The following is a 12428-nucleotide window of genomic DNA, read 5'->3' as shown; positions in this document are numbered from 1 at the left end:
CACCTGTTGTCACAGTGTTATATTGCATATACAACACATATACAGTCATACCTCGGGCTGAATATGCTTCATGTTGAGCGCGTTTGAGTTGCGCTCCGCGGCAACCCAGAAGTAACGGAGCGCGTTACTTCCGGGTTTTGCCGCTCACGCATGCGCAGATGCTCAAAATGATGTCACGCGCATGCGCAGAAGCGGCGAAAAGCGACGCATGCGTGCGCAGACGTGCCGTCACTAGTTATGTTTGCTTCTGGATGCAAACGGGGCTCCAGAACAGATCCCGTTCGCATGCTGAGGTACCACTGTAAAGTGCTTTTTCTTTACCAATCAGCTGAGTCCCTAGAGTCGTAGAAGACGTAACCTGAATTTAGTGTAACATTTAAATATTTAAATGAAAGTTTCATTTTAGGGGTGTGGGGAGGCATGAATTAGCAAAAACCACCTCCCCCCGTGTTCATTAGCAGAAGTCATCCTTATTATGGTTGTGCTAGTGCGTTACACTTCCCTCAATGGTTTCGCTGCTATGATTTATATCACTGTTATTCTTAAATGGCAAACTTCTCATTTGAAAAGCAGCACACAGGATCAGATTAATATTTTTTTGGGGGGGGGGGAGAGAAGCTAAATGGCAAACAGGATCACTGAAATAACAGCCCTACCCCACTTTGCTTTGTTCAAAGCTCTTAGCATTTTGTGTATTCAGGAAAAGTTGCTATAATTGCACCCTTTTTTTCTTTTTGAAAGCCTTTGATAAATAGAGAAAAAGCACATCTCTGGAACTTGTTATAACTTTTCCAGCAGAGAAAGATATTGGATCTGTAGTAAGCAAATTAGGTATCTTTGCAGATAATGGCCCAAATTCATCAGACCGGCAATAGATAAATTACTTTCCCCCCTAATTTATAATGCAATAATGTAAACAGAACAAGTATTTACAACTTGCCCATTTTCAATAAACATGGAAATTCAACAATTATCACAAGATAGGTAATTATCTCAGGGTTTTAGCCAATGTTGAACTCTTGAAACAACTAGTATGGGGAAAATAAGTCTCTAAAATGTTCATTTTTTTTGGCTTGTGACCAAATTATCCTCAAAGAAACAGACTCCGTGGCAAAGGTAGAAGGTTGTACATGGGCAAAATATCAGAGGAATTTCTAGGGAAGTAAATGATTTTTTATTTGACCAGCAAAACAAAAATAAAAATCAGGGGTTCCAGATTATTGCTAAATTGAATTTGCCTGTAGTTTGGTATGCAGTGTTGCCAGTGCTGTTGTGGGGGTGGAGAGAAGCTTACATCTGAATTAAAGGTAAAGGTAAAGGGACCTCTGACCATTAGGTCCAGTCGTGGCAGACTCTGGGGTTGTGGCGCTCATCTCGCTTTATTGGCCAAGGGAGCCGGCGTACAGCTTCCGGGTCATGTGGCCAGCATGACTAAGTCACTTCTGGCGAACCAGAGCAGCGCATGGAAACGCCGTTTACCTTCCCACCAGAGCGGTACCTATTTATCTACTTGCACTTTGACATGCTTTTGAACTGCTAAGTTGGCAGGAGCAGGGACCGAGCAACGGGAACTCACCCCGTTGTGGGGATTCGAACCGCCAACCTTCTGATCGGCAAGTCCTAGGCTCTGTGGTTTAACCCACAGCGCCACCCGCGTCCCTTACTTCTGAATTACTTCAGAACAAAATAGCAAGCATTTTGGGATTGGGCGTTCCCCCACATCTGCATAAATATACATTGATAGGCAGATAATGCACTCATTCAGGACTTTTAAATTTGTGTTTTGGTTGTTACTTGTGTTGGGGAAGAGACATATCTCTCATCTCCAACGCTGTATCACAAATTGCTTTGGAAAGAACTGTCAGATTTGTAAAGCACTTAAGGAAGGTTAGGGGAAGACAGATGCTGAAATGCCCCCTGGAGCACAGGGAACTGATTGTTTCACTGTTGTCTTCTTAACCGTGGTAAATGGTTAATTAATACTCATGCTTTTCCTGATTGTGTCTTCTTTTGAGTAATCCGAGAGCAATTTGAATTGCTCTTGTGAATTGCCTGAAATGTGGGATCAATATTTGGTATGAGAATTATAAGGTCTAAGAGATAAAATAAATGTTCATAAATGTACCAGGCAAACACATACGTAAGTATATACAGTGGTACCTCGCGTTACAGACACTTCAGGTTACAGACGCTTCAGGTTACAGAAGCTTCAGGTTACATACTCCGCTAACCCGGAAACAGTACCTCGGGTTAAGAACTTTGCTTCAGGATGAGAACAGAAATCGTGCGGTAGCGGGAGGCCCTATTAGCTAAAGTGGTGCTTCAGGTTAAGGACAGTTTCAGGTTAAGAACGGACCTCCAGAATGAATTAAGTTCTTAACCCGAGGTACCACTGTAAACCACGTGTCTGAAATAGTACAGGAGAACAATCCTCAAGCCATTTTGACTCTCCCAAATTGATCTCAAATATTTCTCTGCAAGGAGGAAGGAAATGGGAAAACCTCCCCATTGTCTCTTTGCTCACAAATCCTGTCTTAAGGGTGTATGAATAAGGTGAGCCTGTGACCTGGATTCAGGAACTGAGTATTTACCACCACAAAAGAATGGCCAGACTGCCCAGGTAATGCAATCTGTGATCATTATCAGGTCCCCTGGCAAACAGGATTTCTGCTGTAGACCGCCTCCTCTGCTGTTGACCGCCTCCTTCTGTGATGTATGTATGATGTTTCGGGGGGTGGTGGTCTTGGGCTACAGGGTGGGCAATTTCAAAAGTCTATATAAGAGCTTGCACCCCAAAGTTCTGGGTTCCTCCTCCCTCCTGTGTGTGGGGTGATTTAAGCACCCTGTTGCAACAGTTTAATAAAGATCAGGCTTACTAGCTGCTTTCATTCTCAATATTCTCTGGTTGGCCTCTGTTATTTTCTCCTACCAATATAGAACCTACATAAGGGCTCTTAATGTGAACTGCCCTGATTTTAATGTGAACCACCCTAAGACCTTCGGGTATAGGGCGGTATAGAAATAAAATTATATTATTATTATTATTATTATTATTATTAATACCCCATAAGGGAAAAGGAGCATTTTTTTCTTATAACATTATTGTTGTTTTTATTTTAAGATGGGACGAAAATACTTGGAACATATCCTGCTACTGTAGGGCTTTGGTAGGGGGCAAAAGTTGAGGTGCTGGTTCTGGAAGGCCCACAGAACTGATCCAACTTTGATGATGCTAACTTTCAGGGAAATCCATTAGAATCACAGCAGTGCAATCACACTAGATGCTTCTAATGTGTTGTTAGAATTCTTTCGGCTGCCTGCAAATATGATTGACTGCTCACATAAAGTGCTTTTATTGAAGAAGCCGCAGCCTTTAAAATACAAACACCCACACCCACAAACACATACCCATTGAGCTAGTGGAAATAATAATAAAAAGTCAACCCAAGGTTTATTGCACGCAGGGCTTGTACTGATTCTACCTTCCTAGCTCACCAGGCTTTTATTTATAGAATCGAATCAGGCCAACCGTAGGCAACCTTCAAGATGATGGTTGTTCTGCCATCTTGTGTTTCGAAGCTTCAATTGCACTGAGGTACAGTGAAAGGGGAAAGCAGGCAGGAGGACATTGCAATCTTTGTGCAGCCTTAAAGACACACTGGGACATTAAATAGAAGAAGAAATTTGCAGATCAGATCAGAGGTCCATTCAGACAAGCATCTTGCTGCTAATAGCTGTCAGCCACATGCCTCCAGCAAACCCAGTGAACAGAAAAGGACGGCAACAGCCCTCTGCCCTGATTCTGGCATTATGCTTGTGAATGTAGTGCTCCATTGAAACTACAGTCATACCTTGGTTCTCGAACGTCTTGGTACTCGTACGTTTTGGTTCCCGAGCGCCGCAAACCCGGAAGTGAGTGTTCTGGCTTGCGAACGTTCTTTGGAACCCGAACAGCCAACATGGCTTCTGCGGCTTCCGATCAGCTGCAGGAGCTTCCTGCAGCCAATCGGAAGCTGTGCCTTGGTTTTCGAACGTTTTTGGAAGTCGAACTGACTTCTGGAATGGATTCCGTTCGACAACCAAGGTATGGCTGTAATAGTGATTTATCATCTGTTTTGTGCTGTTCTAAGAAGAGAATCCTGTGTTCACTTAATCTTCAGCTCCTGGTTTTCAGCCAGGAGCTCCGAAATCAGCCATAACATTACAATGAAATTATGAAGCACTTGGGACCTTCCACCTCACAGGCTTTCTCTTTAACTTTCAGTTAACGAGAGCCAGTGTGGTGTAGTGGTTAAGAGTGGTGGACTCGTAATCTGGTGAACCGGGTTTGATTCCCCGCTCCTCCACATGCAGCTGCTGGGTGACCTTGGGCCAGTCACACTTCTCTGAAGTCTCTCAGCCCCACTCACCTCACAGAGTGTTAGTTGTGGGGGAGGAAGGGAAAGGAGAATGTTAGCCGCTTTGAGACTCCTTCAGGTAGTGATAAAGCGGGATATCAAATCCAAACTCCTCCTCCTCCTCCTCCTCCTCCTCCTCCTCCTCCTCCTCCTCTTCTTCTTCTTCTTCTTCTTCTTCTTCTTCTTCTTCTTCTTCTTCTTCTTCTTCTTCTTCTGTACCCCAAAAGTGTTCCTCATATGGCTCATCAAACTGCTTAAAAAACAACAACGACCCTGTTGAATGCAGTTTAATTATTGCAGAACCTCTGCCTGGCATGTAGAAAAGCCCCGGTTTCCATCCACGGCATCTTCAGAAAGGGCTGATAGAGAATCTCACCCGAAATTCCCAGGAGCTTCTGAGCTAGATGGGCCAATGGGTCTGGTTTGGAATAAGGCAGCTCCCTATCTTCCCACTGAAAGCTGATTCAAGAAATTTGTGTTAATATCTTTCGTTTAAAAATCCTGAATTTTCTGGGGGAACTTCGCTGTCTGCCTTTCCTGCTTTGTTGACATTGTTTTAAAGAAAACCACAACAGCTCTCAGCCTGCAACTGTACTTCCGAAAGGATCTGAGACAATGCTGTGCCCTGTAGCGTTGATCCTTCCATTTAGCTACCTTAAACAAACACTGAGATTTCTAGATTCAGGTAGGGAGCTGTGTTGGTCTGACACAGCCAAAATAAATTACCCAGAACAAACTTAGTTGGTCTCTAAAGTGCTACTGGACGATTTTTTAATTTTTGTTGTTGTTTCAACTGAGATTTCTCTCTCTGTGTTTTTTTTTTTTTAAAAGATGGGCACATTTTTATTTTAACAGCTCACAGTGGCACAATCCACACTCCTCCATTAGAGGTAATTGCAGGGCATTTGAAATCATCTGTTGTGGGTTGGCGACAGCATACAGTGCCTTGTTGGTAGTAGGCACTGATTTGCAATCCAGGTAGGTAGCCGTGTTGGTCTGACACAGTCAATATATATATATATAAATAAACAAATGTCCAGTAGCACCTTAGAGACCAACTAAGTTTATTCTTGGTATAAGCTTTCGTGTGCATGCACACTTCTTCAGATACCAATCGTTCATCATCCACCTGCTCTTTGGGAAGATGTGAAGCAATGAGAGAGAGAGAGAGAGAGAGAGAGAGAGAGAGAGAGAGAGTGCATGCATGCATGGAGGGGCAAGGGCTTTTGCCCAACTGCAGTTAACTGGGGAAGAAAGGGCAGGCAGTTCCTAAGGCAGACCTTGCATCACTTGTGAATCGCCAAGTTGGATATATCTCAGCAGCCGTGAGTCATGGCCTGCCAGGAGCTTGACATTCTCCCTGGTTTTTCAGTCCCAATCAGAGACACAAAGCAGAAGATGGTGGAGCCCCAAGTGGTGAGATTGTGTTTCAAGTGGCCGTAGTGCAGCGATAAGAGACCTAAGTTCAAGTGTTGGGAGGTCGGCCTCTGGGGGTCTGCAAGATCAGAAAAGAACTAGGCTTGGTGGAAACCTGTATGGAAGTGTGTACCATTTTCCAAACCCCATATCTCTCCCTTTCACTTCTTGGGAGATCCTCCTGATACACTTTATTATGCTCAGCAAATGTCCTTCATTTCTTTACATCTGATATGACTTAAGGCAGATCATATAGCGGGCCTTGTTAAACCTTTTAAGAGCTGGTGGAACAGTGTTGTACCAACATGGAGCTCAGAAGGTGTTTTTGATCCGAACCACATTTGTCTTCTCCTTAAGAAGGTCATAATTCAGAATGTAAAATTCACAGTAGGGTTGAGGGAGAAATTCAGTTCAATTCACGTTTAAAGGTGAACTTACCTAATCTGCACTTTCTGAAAATGTGTGGTCAAAAAAGCAGCCGTCCTTCAAAATCCGTACACTTCTGAATTTTGCAATACGGTTCTCTAGCCACAACACTGCATATAGTAGGGTGAGGTGTGATTTTAAAAAAACATACATTGGTGAAAATAACATGCAAAAAACGCATTGTGTCAGGGGGAAATTGCTTTGTAAAAATGTGTACTTTAGGCCAAGTCCATATACAAAAATGTGTGTATAAGGAGAAATTTGTGGATTTGTTCTTTTTTTAAATAAAAACAAATAGCACGCCAATGTGGAGAACTGAACTGAACTTAAGAAGGCAAAAATGAGAAACTGTCAGAAGCCAAAGCTGGCAGATTCACCCATCCCTATTTCACCGTTCCTTAATATTCTCCCTCCCCCCCCTTTTGCCTCCCAGAAGTATCGCTACCAGGATGAGGATGCTCCACACGACCATACTTTACCCCGCTTAACTCACGAAGTGAGAGGGCCAGAACTAGTTCACGTTTCTGAAAAGAATTTATCGCAGATAGAAAATGTCCACGGATACGTCCTGCAATCGCACATCTCGCCTCTGAAGGTCAGTAACGCTTCTCCATGGCAACTTCTGAGCTTTCCCAATAAAAATAAACAAAATAAAAGACAGAGAGTGAGAGAAGTAACTGGATTTTTAAAAGCTCCAGGTGCCTCCTTGTCTTAAGCTGTTGGTTGACGCGCCTTTGTGCAAATCGTACCCTTTGGCAACCGTTTAATTCTTGGCACGTCCGCCGTTGTTGAAAAGGTTAGCGCTGATGTGCAACAGATCTTGGTGCAACAGGCTTGTATTGGAGCTGCTTCGGAGCTGGGAGAGTTTTGCTAACGAAGGGAATAATTCCATGTATCAACTTCTAAAGAGTGGATAAGCATAACTGGAAGGCAATTCTTCCCCCCCCCCCCCCTGTTTTCACAGTGCTGGCTCAATCCTTGCTTGTCCTTGTTGCAAGATAAATGAAGTATTTATATTGATGGATAATAATCGACCGAGTCCTTTGTTTGGGGGGGGGGGTAGACACAGACTAGAAGTTGCACAGACTAGGTGGTAGACACAGACTAGAAGTTGCTCCTAAATTTCTAGGAATCGTGTGAAAGAGAGAATTGTGTTTGCCACCATCAGGTCATTGTTTACTGAACTGGTTGCTGTTGCCGTGGGTGAAAAAAGTTTTGAAAAAGAGGGATCATAGCATCACAGGATTGTAGTGTTGGAAGAGACCCCAATGGACATCTGGTCTAACCCCTGCAATACAGGAACCACATAAAACAAAATGAAATATATTAAAATTCAAAGGCTTACGACATGAAAAGTGTTACAAGCTTCAGATAGTAGAGTGGCTTCTTCAGACAGCAAGATAATTGCTTTCAGTTCTATCATTAAAGGTAAAAGGTAAAGGACCCCTGGATGGTTAAGTCCAGTCAAAGGCTGCTATGGGGTTATGGTGCTCATCTCGCTTTCAGGCCGTGGGTGCCGGCGTTTGTCCACAGACAGCTTTCCGGGTCATGTGGCCAGCACGCCTAAACTGCTTCTGGTGCAACGGAACACCGTGACGGAAACCAGAGTGCACAGAAACACCATTTACCTTCCCACCGCAGTGGTACCTATTTATCTACTTGCACTGGCATGCTTTCAAACTGCTAGGTTGGCAGGAGCTGGGACAGAGCAATGGGAGCTCACTCCATTGCAGGGATTCGAACCACCGACCTTCCGATTAGCAAGCCCAAGAGGCTCAGTGGTTTAGACCACAGCGCCACCCATCCTTTACCTTTACCTCTATCATTAACTGCAAGGCTGACTAGCATTTGACCCTTCAGATGCTACTGGAGTACAGTTCCCATCATCCCATATCATTTAACCCAAAGTAAGACACTTTTTCAAGGGACGTGGGTGGCACTGTGGGTTAAACCACAGAATCTAGGACTTGCCGATCAGAAGGTCGGCGGTTCGAATTCCTGCGACAGGGTGAGCTCCTGTTGCTCGGTCCCTGCTCCTGCCAACCTAGCAGTTCGAAAGCACGTCAAAGTGCAAGTAGATAAATTCAGTGAGAAGGTAAACGGCGTTTCCGTGCACTGCTCTGGTTCGCCAGAAGCGGCTTAGTCATGCTGGCCACATGACCCGGAAGCTGTACGCCGGCTCCCTCGGCCAATAAAGCGAGATGAGTGCCGCAACCCCAGAGTCGGTCACGACTAGGCCTAATGGTTAGGGGTCCCTTTACCTTTACCTAAGATCCTTTTTTAGCTTAGAGAGTAGTGAGGTGCTGTTTGTAAAGCTGAAATGTTTAAATGTCAACAATGTTTCTTGCAAGGCAGGAGAAAATGAGAAATTGGCTATGCCCGCACCACATCCTACCCTTGGGCTAGTGGTGGCCAGCTGCTGACTCTGGCCCAAGGGTACCACATAGCAATACAGAGCCTGTCCATTTATATCCCGCTGTGAAGAACTCCAGACCATGAACTGGGGATCTCATGCTCTGAGGCTAGCAAGTTACTTAGGAGTCTGTGTGGGTGCCCATGTCTCAGAGGTTTCTTCAGTCATAGAAGGGAATAGGGGTGCGTAACATTGGTACATGTGATTGGCAGTCAGCATGAGGCCTGTGGATTGGCCAGTCCATAGTGATGCAGCAGCACTGTCAATTTCAATGTGCGGGAGCAACCCTCGCAACCACATTCTGAAGGGGAGACCAAAAAGTGCAGGCAACTGTGTTGACACATTATTATGTGTGCATCTGCAGGCACACAAAATACAGAATACAATGCCCTGTGAGTTAGGATCAGTCTTCCAGCAGTTCTGTGTAGAGTTTCCTGGAAGTTAGCTACATTGAACTCAGTGGTACTTACTTCTGCCTACACTGGCTCAAAATAAAACAGTGAGCATTAACAATCAACCATCTGAAATGCAGCTTTTAGATTTTCATTAGAAATGCAGGTCACGCTACAAACATGTGTTACCATTGAAACTGCTGGTGTGAAGTAGGAACCCCGTCAAAGAAAAGGAAAGAAGTATCTGCCCTCTGATTATTTGCCTGTATCTATCTCACAAACTAACTTTAAAAGCCTCTTCATCTCATTCATTTGCCAGAGCTAAAAGGGTAAGACATTTACTTTGGTGATCCAGCAGAGCTGAGCTCCATTTTCCTGTTTTCCCCTCCACCACACCACTGGCAGGCCTGTCCTGCTGCCCTTGTCCACTATTGTGCTCAAGTTGAAGTCCCTGTTTCCCTTCCAGCAATGAAAAACATGGATTCTTTTGCTGGAAAGTGCCTATCCTGGGTCTAGATTTGGGTTTGACTCCTTACCATTTCAGCCTGGCCCTGGTACTCTGTCATTTATTGGATTATTCTTAGGAAACAGTAGCTTTTTGGTTATTTGGATAGAGTTGGCATACAAAAGGGTGCTTTCAGTGGGAGCCAGAGCAAGCTACTGATGGAGACATCCCACCTCTTCATAAATTAGTCATTTGTATCTTCCACATGCCTAAAGCAAAGCCTTAGCTTTACTGCCTCTGCATTGTATATACGATGCCAATTCCAATTGCAGAGATTAGGCTAATGTGTATTGACTCTGCATTGTGATGTGAAAGGAAAAGCTATTATTCCAGAAATCATCTTCTGTGTCCTTCCAATGGTCTGCCGCTAGATGGTGCAGTTAGCTGGTGATCTCTTTGGTCCAGGGATTGCGATCAGTAGGTCTTCTGTTAGCCGAAATCTGAACCTGGGAGTCTAAGGGACTGGACCGAAGGCGGGCGGAGAAACAAATAGAGGTTCGCTGGGAAATTCTTCACTGACTGCGACTCAGTGGCAATGCTTTAAGGACCACTAGACATTTTCACTTTTAAACAAGCCAGGGATTGCATGGAACAAAACTTCATCTGAAGCAACATGTCAAGATGACTTTTGTCTTAAGCATCTTCTGATTGAGAGAGGCTTCTGGATAATTTTGAGGGTAACAGAAACCTTTGATAAGATGACCCAAATGTTTCTGATTACTGTTGACTTAGAATCAGCTGCATAGAATTGTAGAGTTGGAAGGGACCACAAATGCCATCTAGTCCAAACCCCTGCAATGCAAGAATCTTTTGCCCAATGTTAGGCTTGGACTTGGGATGGGAAAGCTCTGGCTTTCCAGATGTTGTTGGACTACTCCTCCTGTCTTCATCCCTGACCATGTTGGCTGGAGCTGATGAAAATACAACAACATCTGGAGAGCTATAGATTCCCAGCACTGAGACAGGAACTAAGAGAGGGCTTTTGGGGAGTCATGAAGGTGGAAAGATAATGTGTGCTTTATTCTTTGAAAAAATGAAAGAAAAGAAGACCATTTTTTTTCTAAGGTGTGCTTTTCAACTTCCTAGCTGCATCTGCAATTCAGATGTGCCAGTTTATTAGGCCCTCTCATCCCTCTCTGCCTCTGATTGAAGCACCGTCAAATGCAGTTCCTCCAGGGAATATAACTAATCAGCGTTTCTGAAACAAGAGCAAAATGTGCATTTGCTAAAACAAGTCTTCGGGATTTGTAATTATGCTGCTTTTTTGTTTTTGTTTTGCTTCCTGCAACTGTGATAGCTTAGAACATTTTGAGAAGCTCTGTGTGCTCGGCTTCTGTGCCAGAAGAGCCAACTCCAGCTATTGTCAGGTCCCACCCACTGCTGCCTTGGCTCCACTGCCTGTCCTCTTGGATCAGGCATGGGGGGAACGCTCCAGAAAATCTCCAGGAGCTGCTGAACTGCAGCTCCCATTAGTCCCAGCCAGCAGTGCCAATGTTCAGGGATGATGGGGGGTTTATTTGAATCATGGTTGAATGCGGAGCTCTTCTTCTTCCCTTGATGGTGCATAAAAATGTTTGGTGTCTTATTTTTATTATTATTTACATATCTAGATTACTTTTATTCTGCTTCATGGTCCTGAGAGGAGGTCATGGTCCTTGGAGGTCTTTAAGCGGAGGCTTGACAACCATATGTCAGGAGTGCTCTGATGGTGTTTCCTGCTTGGCAGGGGGTTGGACTCGATGGCCCTTGTGGTCTCTTCCAACTCTATGATTCTATGATTCTATGATTCTATGGTCCTGAGGTGGTCCATAAAGATGCTAATAATAATAATAATAATAATAATAATAATAATAATAATAATTTATTAAACTTCTATGCCAGCCTTTTTTCTCCAAGAGTTTAAGGTGACATACATGGTTCTCCAACAACAACAACAACAGGGATGCAGGTGGCGCTGTGGTCTAAACCACCAAGCCTAGGGCTTGTCGATAGAAGGTCAGCGGTTCGAATCCCCGCGACAGGGTGAGCTCCTGTTGTTCGGTCCCAGCTCTTGCCCACCTAGCAGTTCGAAAGCACGTCAAAGTGCAAGTAGATAAATAGGTACCACTCTGACAGGAAGGTAAACGGTGTTTCCGTGCGCTGCTCTGGTTCACCAGAAGCGGCTTAGTCATGCTGGCCACATGACCTGGAAGCTGTCTGCGGACTAACGCCGGCTCCCTCGGCCTGTAGAGTGAGATGAGTGCTGCAACCCCAGAGTCGTCCACGACTGGACCTAACGGTCAGGGGTACTTTTATCTTTAATAATAATAATATTTGACATCAGATGGGAGGGTGTTCCACAAGGCAGACACCACTACTGAGAAGGCCCTCTGCCTGGTTCCCTGTAGCTTTGCTTCTCACAGTGAGAGAACCGCCAAAAAGCCCTGGGTGCTGGACCTCTGCGTCCAGGCAGAACGATGGGGGTGGAGACACTCCTTCAGGTCTACTAGGCCGAGGCCCTTTAGAGCTCTCAGGGTCAGCACCAACACTTTGAATTGTGCTTGGAAACGTACTGGGAGCCAATGTAGGTCTTTCAAGACGGTGTTATGTGGTCTTGGTGGCCGCCCCCAGTCACCAGACTAGCCGCTGCATTCTGGATTAGTTGTGGTTTCTGGGTCACCTTCAAAGGTAGGCCCATGTAGAGTGCATTGCAGTAGTCCAAGCGGGAGATAACTAGAGCATGCACCACTCTGGTGAGACAGTCCGTGGGCAGGTAGGGTCTCAGCCTCATACCAGATGGAGCTGGTAGACAGCTGCCCTGGATACAGAATTTACTTGCGCCTCCATGGACAGCTGTGAGTCCAAAATGACTCCCAGGTCCTTTGGTTATAAGGCAGCAT

The 12428-nt window shown here is 44.9% G+C and overlaps 1 protein-coding gene across 16 annotated transcripts in view; it reads left to right on the top strand.

Annotated features, from left to right (window-relative positions):
* Positions 1 to 12428, top strand: part of DLG2 (discs large MAGUK scaffold protein 2) — a gene marked incomplete at its 3' end in the record, with an annotated part of 818053 nt that overhangs the window by 432020 nt on the left and 373605 nt on the right. For 9 of the 16 annotated variants that reach the window (XM_081001988.1, XM_081001991.1, XM_081001977.1 and 6 more), the window contains one exon: positions 6673 to 6834. The exons of 4 other annotated variants lie outside the window; for them this stretch is intronic. In XM_081001988.1, coding sequence (XP_080858114.1) covers positions 6673 to 6834 — 162 coding nt within the window. The remainder of the gene's footprint in view (positions 1 to 6672; positions 6835 to 12428) is intronic. 3 more of the 16 variants (XM_081001989.1, XM_081001982.1, XM_081001980.1) reach the window with 1 other exon arrangement.

This window comes from Podarcis pityusensis (assembly GCF_964106645.2).
Source record: "Podarcis pityusensis genome assembly, chromosome: 4".
NCBI lineage: Eukaryota > Metazoa > Chordata > Lepidosauria > Squamata > Lacertidae > Podarcis > Podarcis pityusensis.
This window is presented reverse-complemented; position numbering and strand designations above follow the sequence as displayed.